At 35.5% G+C, this 13,062-nt stretch overlaps 2 protein-coding genes across 4 annotated transcripts; one reads left to right on the forward strand and one right to left on the reverse strand.

Annotated features, from left to right (window-relative positions):
- Positions 1-851: 851 nt before the first annotated feature.
- Positions 852-4,656, reverse strand: LOC120627476 (E3 ubiquitin-protein ligase RBBP6-like). 3 transcript variants are annotated; one of them, XM_039895480.1, is made up of 3 exons: positions 4,434-4,656; positions 2,932-3,745; positions 852-2,493 (listed from the first exon to the last, which is right to left on the reverse strand). In XM_039895480.1, the coding sequence occupies exons 2-3, from the start codon at positions 3,739-3,741 to the stop codon at positions 1,873-1,875; spliced, it is 1,431 nt and encodes a 476-aa protein (XP_039751414.1). In that variant the 5' UTR covers positions 3,742-3,745; positions 4,434-4,656; the 3' UTR covers positions 852-1,872. The 3 variants fall into 3 exon arrangements, with proteins under 3 accessions (XP_039751414.1, XP_039751412.1, XP_039751413.1); XM_039895478.1 differs by having other exon boundaries at positions 852-3,745; XM_039895479.1 differs by lacking the exon at positions 4,434-4,656 and adding an exon at positions 4,339-4,373 and having other exon boundaries at positions 852-3,745.
- A 428-nt stretch (positions 4,657-5,084) lies between these two features.
- LOC120627314 (protein lethal(2)denticleless) lies at positions 5,085-13,005 on the forward strand. Its single transcript, XM_039895279.1, has 4 exons — positions 5,085-5,224; positions 5,319-5,515; positions 7,061-7,172; positions 8,115-13,005. Exons 1-4 carry the CDS (start codon positions 5,182-5,184, stop codon positions 9,809-9,811), a joined length of 2,049 nt encoding a protein of 682 aa, XP_039751213.1. The 5' UTR covers positions 5,085-5,181; the 3' UTR covers positions 9,812-13,005.
- The last annotated feature ends 57 nt before the right edge of the window (positions 13,006-13,062 follow it).

Genomic DNA, 13,062 nt, shown 5'->3' on the forward strand with positions numbered 1-13,062 from the left:
AATTCAATATACCATAGCGATAAACTTGTTTAACCAGCAACTTTACATATTTTGTATCCTCTTTGTACAATATTTAGCCTTGCAGCGCCATCTGTTAAGGAGTAGTATGTTAATAATTTCGAAGTATATCATCGCCATCTAGTATCGAATAGAATAAAAAGCTCATCCTTTCTTTACCTTGTTTTCTACATTTCCGGTAGATGTCACTTAAAGCTAAATATTTCATGATTAAAAACGGATAAATCGTTCCGAAAAATTTGCCAAACAGATAGGAAACCACCGTAGGTATTCATTTTATAGTGTTAGTAGTAGTTAGTAAATAATTACTTATTAAGTTATTAGCTTTGTATTTATTTCAAATGTGTTCTGAAAGTTGTTGAACACACAATTTAAACAACCACAATTAAACGACGACTCCCAGAATTAGAGAAAGGTTTAGGCCGTAGTCCACCACACAGGCCCTGTGCAGATTGGTAGACATGACACGCTTTTTACCTTATGGAGAACTCTTAGCCATGCAGGTTCCTTACAATATTTTCCTTCACCGTTATAGGAAATGATTTAGTATATATATAATATAGCACGTAACATAAAAAAGTAACGGGTGTGTGCCGAAGTTCGAACTCGGCCTCTCGAAAGTTGAGCCGAAGTTTCACTTACTAAGCTATCACCGCTTTATTTAGTAGATTTTGATTTAAATTTGAAAAAAATGTATATTTACCCTTAGCAAAAATCAACAGATAGGCAGATGTAATGTTCAATTAAGCATAATCAAAATAATTTTGACACTAGATAGCTTATTTTAATTTTCAGTGAAATAAAAAAAACTGAAATTATTTATTACACAAAAATTTAATACAAAATAAACAGGAGTTTTAATATAGTTACTCTAAATTAAAAATTAAAATGTTAACTAAAACACCGAACAACACTGTTGTGGTCATACAAACAAAGGTACAATCAATTTAAATAATGTCGCTTAAAATGGCACTTATAATACAAACCCCATACACAAATTTTATTTATGTTCGTACATCCAGTAATTTTTTTTTTTCATTCATATCCTCACCTAAATATAATAAGTTAACAGAATAGCTAATAACTAATAACACATTTTTGTAATATATGACCCATATTATACAGCACTTACCCCTTGTCCTCAGCTATAAAAACATCCTCTATATCTCAAAGCAAGCTTTATAAATACAATTTAAAGTGTCTCTTATGAAATCACATGTGCATTTACATGAACACCATTTTTATTACCTGTCTTGTAATGTAAACCTTTGTTGTCACTTTTAGTGAGGTATGTATTAATAAGTATAAATCATTGAAAAGATACATACATAAATCAATTTTCTTTTTATTTATTTGTTTTTATTCATTTTAACATGTGAAATATTTTTTCCCACACACATTCTATTTATGACACACAAGTACACAAGTTTGTTGTAAGCCAGGTTAAAAAAATGGAGTTCACAATGTGAGAATGGTTTAACCCATACTTACAAATCACACACACCTGTACATTCATTAATCTGTGTAAGTTGTATGGTTATTTCACAATAATTATAATACATGGAATATAGGCATCAAACCTAACTGCCACAAACATGTCCAATATTAATATGAGAGAATATGCCAAAAACTACCAGAGGAAAATTTCAGTAATATATTCGCCCAAAGCTATGCATGCCTTTGCACTTGTCATTTTTACTACTAGAGCACAATGGCTGCACTGCAGAGTTAATTTGTGACCATATGGATAAGTAAACAGGCTGCAACTGTATCATATTCGCATTTTTATCAGTTGTGTGGATATACAGCTGTGTACAAAGGCTCTTAAAATTATTATAAATGACTTTTAAAATGCTAAGAGAAAAACTTGGGTTGTTTCAACGGTTCACTGTCACTATCACTGTCCGAGAAACAAGCGGCAAAACCGCTCTTGTCCCTTAAAGAGTCCCTCAAGGATTGCCTAGTTTTATCCATTGTCTTTTTAACTTTTTTAACACATTTAGGTGTTGATTGTTCTAAGGCACTGTGCACATGGTCAGAGAGTTTTTTATTACTTCCCTCACTAGCAGAGTCCTTGCACAATGGTCCACTTTTGTCCCTCACTGTTCGGCTGCGCAGGCACCTGGATGTGGTGGTGGTCTTCTTTGCGCTCCTAGTATTAGGACAAGCAACATTCACCGCATGACTGGAGCTCACTTGCTCTGTGGAACTATTCAACCGTAGCACTGGACACTCTGATGCCTCAACGTCAAGCTTTAAACCTCTTCGCCTTCCGCTTCGAGCCCTGGAAACCACTTTTTGTTCTGAATTTTCCTTCCGATCTAAGTTAAGAGCCCCTTTACGCATGTTGTATTTCCTTCCGGTGGCATTGGCTCTGGAGTTATTGTTGAGATTAGTAGAACAGTTTGGTTCAGGAATTTTTGTAGTATTTTGTTTGTGCCTTCTAGGATACCTGGATGCACCGCTGCTCCTGGACTGGAAAGAAATATTTAAGTTATTTTTACTTTCTTGTTTATCAATTTTACTATTAATATTACAGCCATCTAACTTTGACTCCATAAATTTAAGTAAGGAAGTGCTCTTGTTCACCCTAGAAGGTTGTTCTTTAGTTTGCACTGTTACTAATTTTAGGACATTTTGAGATGAACTGGTGCTGCAATTTAATGCAGCAGTGTCTGGTAAGCCAGTGTTAACAGACTTATTTACACACATTATCATTTTGTCATGCTGCTCTCTCTGCTTTGTTTCTTTAGAGAGGTTCCTGCTGTTTCGATTCCTTAACTTGTTTGGCCGGTTTGACAACTGCACTTTGGTAGAACGAATATAGTTTGCAGTCAAACCAGAGACATCACTCAAATCCTCAAACTGACCGTTCAATACAACTTCATTGGTTCCTTTCTCAGGTAACATTACCTTGCTCTTGCTTCCATCATTAGTGGCCACTTTGTCAAGCTGATTAGTCTCCTCTGCTGTTTCGGTATCTTGTTTTCCATTAACAACACTAGCATTTAATATTTGAAAAGTACAATTTAGGTTATTCAACTTGCGTTTTGCTGTTCGGAGACTTCGCCTTAAAGTTCTGATTTTTGGTGTTGAAGTGGCCACTTTATTCTTTTTAGGTGTTCTAGTTTGACAATTCCTTTGTAGCTTAATTTTTTTGGATTTCTTCTGGGCTGATGAAGTTTTAATATTGAAATCAATGTCTGAGCCATCTCCATTTGATTTACAACTGCTCAATGCAGTTTTTTGGTTATGTGGAGTTTTAAAGTAGATGTTCTGCTGCTTCTCTGTTGATGCTGAATCATCATCTAATAGTTTTAACTTTCTTTTCTTACGGGGTGATGGTTCATCCTGAGATTTGCAGCTTTTCACACTCTGTGGTTTAGTGGTAGAGCATTGTGCTTGCTCAACTTGCTTCTTGACAATGTTGTCGTAGTTCAACAGGCAAGGGGCTCGTTTTGTGTAGATCCAGTATGATATCTCATCCATGTTGTTCATAAAGGGAGAGTCCTGCAGTTGAAGGCTTGCTGACACTGACACTTCTGGGGCACCAGGTGAGAAGAGATTGCCTTGCACTGATCGCGCAGGAGTCGTGCCAGGCACTGCAGTGGTGAACGCCAGCCGCAAGACGCCCGCAAGACAAGATCTGCACTTCCGTTTGAGCCCACACCTCCTGGCCGCTGCTGGAACCGCATACTTGATCCCATTGCAATCACATTCCATGCACCTGCAATCAATTGCAGTTAGGAAGCATTAGAAAACAGTTAATATGTCATCAAGATGATAAAACAATATCTATATGTTATTATGTATATGATAAAAATTTTACATTTAGGACTTTAAGTTGCATTGGATACTTTAGGAGGAGAAAGTAGTATGTTTAGACAAATTCTATAAAACTGCAATGCTTTGAGATTTTTGATCAGTATCATATCTCTCTATAACATTAACATTATGCAACAGTCGGTGAACAAGTGTAAAAAAGTTTATCTTATGTAAAGGTCTGATGAATTTAATGGATCACTCAATAATCTATACTTTTGAATAGTGTAGTTCTAAATTAAAACTTAACTACTAGTTACTCAAATAACACCATACTGCACTAAGTTTGATTAAAATCGGTTCAGTAGAATAGGGTGTAGAACCAGCGATTGCACTTGAATGCGCAAGCGCAAACACTTTAATTTAAAGGCATTTAATGCTAATTAACACAAGAAATTACGCTATTGCAGCTGTGCATGTACCTGTACACCTCAAAAACTGGCAATATGACGCCGTCTGCGTGAATGGGATACGAAGCAGAATCTACAATTTACTTACTTTTAAGATAGTGACTGTGGCGGTATTTATTATATACAATGTTATAACAAGCAGAGATAAAATAATTTTAATAATTCATCAGAAATTCCACGTACTTTTTAAAAAACTGTTGAACTGGGAAAACCTGACTACGAGATACAAATTAGTGTCAATACAGTCTGAGTCCCAGGGAAGTCAATGCAAGGACTGTCACATATTACGTTCACGACAAAATAACACACAAAAATCAAGGTGGAGCGAATCTCAAATGGGATTATTTAATAATTATGAAGAAATAAAAAATAAAGAAACATTACAGCACATTTCACAGCAAAGCAAAGCTTGACAGGCGACAGATTATAAATAATAATTAAAAAAAAAAAAAAAAAAGGAACGACTATTAAATTTTATTTCCCTCCATTCTAATCTGAAAGAGCAAGGCTAGGTTTATAAAAACAATAGGAACAAAAAAAAAAAATTCCTTTAAAAACAACAATTTTACCATTTAATTGTATACAATATACATTAGAGGCAATGCTGCCAGCACCTTAGGCACTGCCTTACTGCGGTGCTTTCTTTGTACAAGATTTTTTTAGTTATATTTCATTACATAGGTTATTTTTGTTGATAACTGTTTTAATGGTATTTTATACATAATAAATTGTATTTTATACATAACAAAGTATTAGAATGCCTGGTGTTCCTTTCTTTGACGTGATTGTCAACGTCAACTTTAAAGTCAAACTGTCAATGTCGAGCTAGAAAATTCAAGAAATTTTGCGGGTAAAATTGGTGTATGTATGTACCGAATCCGATTTTAACTACAATTTACATTACGCTATGTTGATTGTGTTTTTGTGAAAAATGAACGGTATACAGAGTCTTATCGATCGTCAGCTTGGAATATGTAAGTAGCACACCTGATTCGTTCAATTATTGTTTTCTGTGATAACGTTTCAACAATATAAAAAATAACTCAACATTTGCACGGTATTTTCTAGATTCCCGGTTTAACTACGACAATGTCCTGAAACGTTTAGTGGTACACAGTGAAGAATCCTTTTACGGCCTGCAGAACGATCCGCTAGCGGGTAACTTCGACCAGGATCCTCCAATATTCGCTTGTCGGTTTTCTGAAGCTCCGGGCTACGAACACATCCTTGCCCTAGCAAATGAGGATGGCCGAGTTGCAATACAGGTAAATACCACATATCTTTAAATTACTTTCTTCATAGACAATTTAGTCAGATTGAACCTCCCTTGTGCTGACTTCTGCAATGGCTAGTAAGCATCCTACCCACAAAATTATGCTGTTGCTGATATGTACGATGGCTGCATAGAAAACAATTAGGGGTATGGGCTTTGCCATACAGTTAAGTAACTGGTACCATCTTAGACTGTATTATAAGTTACTAGCAGGTAAGATTGCAGTCAAGGCCTAATGTGTAGTCAAATAAAAAAGGACTGGTTTTGGTCCTTGGAAAGCTAGTGAGTCAGGGAGGTTTGGAGATGTCATTTTACATTCATGTAGAAAGGTTTCAATTACTAAAACTACATACTTAAGTAGCTTACATACATAACCTACATTGAAACAGCAAAGATAATTTGCATTCCTAGTTTCAGTGTAAAGTCTTACACATTCTTGTTGTAGGCAAAGGGGACTGATATTCTAACTTTAATGCAATAAATATCTATATTATCAAAACTATGAATCATTCACATAAAATCAAAATAGATGTACTTAATTTCCAAAGCTTTTTTACTTGATCATAAAGGATTCAACACTTGTGAATTTTATGAAACTTGCCGTTGAACTTGAACCCATCATTCTATTAACTTCTCATAGCTGGACAAATGCTTTGTCACATAGAAGAAAGGATTTTGTAGCATAGAAGTAACTCCAGCAAGGTTGATTGGCTTTAATGATTATTAAAATATGTTGGAGACTTGGGGCCAATGGCTTAAAATACTCTTTGATACATGGGTTTGGATACTGCCAATTTACTACATCCTGATAGAGACTGATTGTTAAACCTTGGCCGAACACAGGAATCGAACCCTGGACTGTGAACAGGAGATCAGGAGTTAAACACCACTAGACCCAAAAGGCAGTCAACTCAGTACTGAAAATTATGTTCTGGTGTTATATATTGCTTACTATTGACAGCCTATTGATGCAGTAGGCCACACTTTCTGAGTTTGATTCCCACAACGGGAAAAAGTTTGTGTGCTCAACACAAATGTTTTTCAGTGTCTGGGTGTATCTGTATATTATAACAATATTCATCAGTTATCTATCATAATAGATACCAATGTGTGTGTTGTCATATTATATTTATATTTATAGTATTTATTTATGTTATGTGAATTGAAATGAAAGACTGATGGCTCGAGTCTCTATAATCCAGTTACTTACTAGCTCTATTGGGTCATTGTTACATAATAGCTAAGCTTTTGCTTGAAACTTTTTGCATGTTTGACTTGCTATGTTGAAAAACCTACACTCTTAGGTTACCTGGGATCAAAAATATAATGATGTCAAGACCTAGTATGAAAGTGTTACATGTGTATAAGTTTATGATGTTGGTTTAGCGGTTAAGGTATGAAAATGTAGCAAACTCGACATTTTTATATATTATAGCAGAAATGGTAGCATTAACAAATTCTTTAGTTGCCGAAGATGTCTTATGTCTACATCTCACTGCTCTTCTATCCCATATTTATTGTATAACATCTTTTGTAGGACACCTCTACAGTTAGCAGTGCAACTACACTGGAAGGGTTCCAGTGCCACAACAATGCAGTCTTCGATCTGGCATGGATGCCCCACCACATGAATTTTGTCACTGTTTCGGGTATGTATTTGAGTAGAACAGATAATTCATGACTTTATTGTGTCCGTGCATGGCATAAGAAAGACATTGGAAGTAAAAGGAAAGAAACCACAGAAATATTAAAACCATTTTTTTTTAATTTCAAACATTTTGATTGTTTGTTCATTCATATTCACAATAGTTATTTCCCGCGTTAATATTATCAGACAGAAAAGATGACTCAAGAAACTTAGAAGCTGCATTTAAAAAGCCAAAGATGATGTGCGTGTGTTGCTTTTATCAGAACCAAACTCGGAGAAAGAAGACAACTGTGTAAACAACTTGTTTGTTACATGTAACTTTTCATTTTAATAATGGTTAAATTGTAACAATTTTATTTGTTTTCTGATTCTAAAACCAAATTTAACAGTTATTTAGTGGAATAATGAATAATCTACTCTATGAAGTATTAACATTATTACTAATATATCTATCTATAATAATTAATCAGTGATCAGAGTATGTTTACCTAAATTTTGAAGAACCAAGGTAAAACCTGGAGGCTTGCTAATGTATTTCTTCTTCTTGATGAATAAAAAATGAGTAAGAAACTTTATTTTTAATTCCTCGAAGTCTAGGTAAATATATCTATTCCGATCACTGATAATATGTAATGTTAAAGTCGACGGCCGATTGGCGCAGTTTCCAGCTACCCTGCTTTCTGAGTCCAGGGCGATTCCCACAACTGGAAAATGTTTGTGTGATGAGCATGAATGTTTTAGTGTCTGGGTGTTTATGTGTATGTTCTAAGTATTTATGTATATTATTCATATAAATATTCACCAGCTATCTTAGTACCCATAACACAAGCTACGCTTACTTTGGGGCTAGATGGCGATGTGTGTATTGTAGTAGTATATTTATTTATTTATTTAAAGTATATTTGCTGCAGAGTTTTTTTAAAGATGATTGTTTTATTCCTAGGTGATCACACTGCATGCCTCTGGGATGTATCAGAATCGTCACCAAAGCGAGTCCTCACATTTTCCCATCACACTAGATCTGTAAAAACTGCAGTTTTCCGGCCCACTGAGCCGTCCGTATTTGCTACGGGCGCCCGCGATGGCCATATATTGGTCTGGGACATACGAGCAAATAACCATCCAGCCGTGATACTCAAACCGGACAACTGTTTAATGAGCTGCCACTCAAGTTTTACCCCCAAAACCCCAGGGTCACACGGTAAACGACCACGCATAGACAACCATAGAGCTATAAGCATCACGGGACTCGTTTTCCAAAATGATTTAACCTTAATTTCTTGCGGCGAATGTGACGGGAACATTAAAGTGTGGGATTTAAGAAAGAACTACAATATTTATAAAAAAGAACCTTTACCCAAACACTCGATACCATATTGCGGTAGCTCCACCAAAAACGGTTACACGAATCTAGTGATAGATGACGCAAGAGTGCGTCTATACGCAAGCTGTATGGACAACGTTATATACTGCTTTAATATCTCAACATATAACTCCTTACCTGAACAAAGATATGTCGGCCACGAGAACAGTACATTTTATATAAAAACCAGCTTGAGCCCTGATAGTATGTATTTAGTAAGTGGAAGTAGCGATAAGAATGCTTATATCTGGAATGTCAAATACTCCCAGCCAGTCGTGAAGTTGACAGGCCATCGGGCGGAAGTCACTTGTGCCGCGTGGTGTCAGACGGGAGACATGAAAGTGGTGACTTGCAGTGACGACGCAAGGCACAAAATATGGAGGGTAGGAAGGGAATTTCCGGAAGTAGATGTTGAGTTACGAGGGAATGCAGAAATTGTTCCGCGCGCAGAAATCACAAGCCTCCCACAATGGGGGGGCTTAGACAAAACACCTAACTCTTTAAAACGCAAAATAACAACACCGAGTTCGTATAGCGCTAAACGTGCTCGGGCCCAAGAAAATAGCGGCACTAGGAAAACTAAACGTTGTCTCGCCGATCTGATGAATGCTTCGAAGGAGGCTGATGAAACAGAAACCATGGTCAAAAGGCTCAAACTGGATATGCCATGTATTCCTGAAGAACAACTTTTACCGGCTGGCATAAAACGCCAGAGACATTCCATAGAAAATTCCACTGAAAGTCCTATACCTTGTAAAACTAAACATTTCGAACTAGACCCTTCCACAACTTCTCCTGAATGGACTTATTATATCCCTAAAGCGGGCACGTCTTTCATGTCGCCCACTAAAAGTTACGAGAAGAGAAATTGCAAAGTTCTGTCAGCTAAAAGTCCAAAAGCCATATCCTCAAGTACGATCCCACACAGAACTCCCGTCAAAGTATCCCCAACCAAAGTCAGGGTCGTAAGCTTTACAACGCCAACCAAAAATTTGCCCAATTTTGTTTTGGATGGTGAAGCCCCACACCTCAAACTAATGTCGCCAGTAAAGAAAAAACAAGACACAACGGATTGGTTAACTTTAATGGTGCGCGAAAAAAAAGGAAAACCCGTGGAACCTGTTGAAAAAGTTAGTCAAATGGCGCCACTCAGTCCGAAAGAAAATATGCCAACAAGAAGGAATTCCGTAACGGAGAAACCGCCGAAGTCAGTTACGACATCTTTAACGTTACTGAAATACTTTAATGTGGTTGTAAAGAAAAATGGCGTGATTTAACTCGACATTGTAATGCTTGCGAGTTTAGAGTTTAGGGTTTCATGAAATGCAGGTGCAAATGTTTTTATGCCAAATTTTTGAAATCTGTGGTTTTTATTAAGATTATTCGAGGTTTATGAACCTTGTGTTTTCATGAAGTAGTTTCATTGTTATTCAGGTCTTTAACTGCCTGCTAATAAAAAAAACAACAAATTCAAATAAAAAAATTCTTTATTCATGTAGGCCATACATAGAAACTTTGGCATTTACAAATACCCGTTCCCGGTGAAATTCTTGGTTCCTACTCGAAGTTCTGAAAAGTCTATGACAGTAAATTTAAGATGTGTAGTGAGTAAAATAATAGTCTTATAAGTTCAATTAACTTCTACTAGTGGTTTTTCTATCATATGAGGAGATCATCATCAACATATCAACCTGTTACCGATCCACTGCTATGCCGTAGTCCACCGCGCTGGCCCATTACGGATTGGTGGAGAAAAATTGCTATAAATGTACCTATTTCTAAGAAGATTCGGTTTAATCTTAGGGCCTATGTACATGACGTCTTTTTCCGCGGATAAAACGCGCGTTAATTCTATTAAATTTAATCGAAAACTTGAGACTTAAGACAATCAGCAGTTGTCTCAAGCTGTTTATAATGACTAACTAATTGATCTTGGTTTTATGCTTATTAACTCGTGACTATGTTGTTAAATTCATTTAGGTATTCTTGAATACCTACTTTATAAGCAATGTCAAATGTGTCGGTATGTAGTGATTCTACCACCGGTAGACTGATATTCAAAAACAATCAACGCGGCCCGTCTGAGAGTTGTAAATTCTAATGATTCGATAATAAATATCGTTAATGAATTGTTTTAATGCTTTAATGGTAATCGTTATGCCGTTTTCGAATTTACCGCATTTAAAAGCTAAGTCAGTTAGTAAAATCAAAATTAATAGTTTGAGGGATTAAATGGTGACAGTGGTGCCAATACTGCTATATCTAAATTATAAAGTAAACTAAATCATCTACCCACATCAGTTTTGGCACCAATGTACTTACGCTATCCCTGAGAGCGCACTTCATGCAGGCCACATAAAATAGTTCGATTTGTAGATAAGTACTATTTTAAAACGGGAACGTTATACTTGACTGTTGAGATAATTTACAAAACGTTCAACCGTCCTTGACATATCTTTTAATTTAAATTTTGATAACACAAACGCTACAATATCATATAAGTTTTCTTTAGGATTGATTAAATGCATATTTATATTACTTATCTAAAGAATACAATTCGGTATAAGGTCTTTTTCCTTTGGTTATTCTGCGTCGAAAATTGTAAACTACTGCTCGATTGCAAACGTGCGTGTTTAATAAGGATACTTATAGTTAGTTGTACACTTTTAAAATACCTGCCGTTGTAAAGTAAAAAAGTTTGGTCGACACACGACGTCGCGTCGCGCGGTCAGTTGGTCGGGGTAGCAACAGTATGATGCGTAACGTGGTACATGGTCGGGGCAGCAGCCTGATCATTTGCAAAACTACGCGCAGAAAATACCTCGTTTGAATAGGCCCTTTGAAATTATGTTACATATATTTTAATTTGTCTAAGGAGCTTACTTACTTTGGCGTGTTCAAGGCTAAAGAAAAGTGGGTGGGCTCTAGGAGTGCGATCCGCGTTTCAACAATCAGTAACAGATTGCATTCCGACGAAGATAACCGCTATTAGTTTTTACTTCGAATTTCGGAGGATCCATTTTTAACCCGTCGACTGTAACAGAGCGACTCTTAATGTGACGATTTCAATTTATTGTTCAGTTGTTTTTTTTATATTTTATAATTGTACACTATAAAGTAAGAAAAACATTGTTTACATTATAAGGCAAGTTATAAAAAAAAATTATTAAATATCTCTCGTTAGGTATAACTTAGAAATATGATTTTATTACTTTTTAACTAAATATGTTAATCGACTGAAATGAAAAGTTAGTAGATTGCTGTGAGTATTGATATGAAATGTACGTTAGTAAATAACTTTTTAATTTTAAGTTAATGTTAGTTGTAGTAGGTACCTAATAATAAGTATTTTATTGTATGTTTAACTACAATTTTTATTATTAAATCACCATGCATTTGATAACTGTGGCTCTAATACATTTTATAATTTTGACTGATATAACTTCAATAGTTACCTACTATGTTTTCTTGATTTATTTTATTTTAACAACGCAGGCGCTTAACATGGCCAGGAGACATTATTCAAAAATTTAAGACATAATTTTATCTTCTCTTAAAGCTTTATTTACTCTCCAAACATGGGTGCACGAGTGGAAATAATAAATGTGGGTCAACTTCTCCTATACTCTGATGCTTTGTGTTGGCGGGTGGACATGTCAATTGTTTTATTATTTGTCAAGTATATAATTTATATTTCCTGCCCATGTTACCCGTGCTAAACGTTAACCTTTTATCATCCTTAATTCATTCATCATAGGAGTTATTGCAGGGCATATGATTAGTAGGTATTTTAGTAGTTCATATTATAACTTCAGTCAAATCACTAAGGTTCTATGATAGCTATTTATGCAACTGTTTTATAATAAGGGGAATTAAAACACCCGTATGAAACTATTATTAATTCACACTATAAACCCATTTTAGTTTTTTTAATATGTGTAGTCAGACACAACAGTTGCATAAAAAACTATTGTAGAACTTATTTTACTGAAGTTAAAATAAAGTAGAATTAGTGTCGTCTTTTAAACTGTTGATGAAACTCATCTCAGGGCTTACATCTCTTGCTTTAAGTCCTGTCTACATAGGTTGCTTGTAAGAGATTGCTTGCTATAAAGCCGCCTTTGCATGTCTACATTGTTTACTGTATACTCCTGTTTCTTTTCCTGTGTTATACTTACGTGCAATAAAGTGTTACTTCTTCTCAATCTTCGGAAGTTTAATGACAGCAGAAGAGGGCATCCTTATATTGTGAAGCACGACATCGGCCGCCTAATGTAAATCTAATCTTTAATGGTGTGGGTTCTATAGCTACAATCTCCGCATAGTAACGGAAACTATTAAACTTTTTATAAATAAGACCAATTCCTCAAAGCCTTTCAATAATCATCTACAAGAAAACTTTACAGATAAATACCACTACGTCATCTATTCATCATGTTGAAAGTATACATTTTTGCGGCCAAGAGTTTTTCTTCGTGTTAAAAATATTATACAGGTATTTTTAACCTGAAGAAAATATCTTTGCCGC

Source organism: Pararge aegeria, chromosome 11, assembly GCF_905163445.1.
Source record: "Pararge aegeria chromosome 11, ilParAegt1.1, whole genome shotgun sequence".
Lineage (NCBI taxonomy): Eukaryota > Metazoa > Arthropoda > Insecta > Lepidoptera > Nymphalidae > Pararge > Pararge aegeria.

Bases quoted from the DNA above. Each gene is read 5' to 3' on its own strand.
- LOC120627314 (XM_039895279.1), top strand. From the start codon at position 5,182: ATGAACGGTATACAGAGTCTTATCGATCGTCAGCTTGGAATAT. The intron at 5,225-5,318 runs GTAAGTAGCACA...GGTATTTTCTAG, and splicing joins CGATCGTCAGCTTGGAATAT to ATTCCCGGTTTAACTACGAC. The intron at 5,516-7,060 runs GTAAATACCACA...CATCTTTTGTAG, and splicing joins ATGGCCGAGTTGCAATACAG to GACACCTCTACAGTTAGCAG.
- LOC120627476 (XM_039895478.1), bottom strand. From the start codon at position 3,741: ATGGAATGTGATTGCAATGGGATCAAGTATGCGGTTCCAGCAGCGGCC.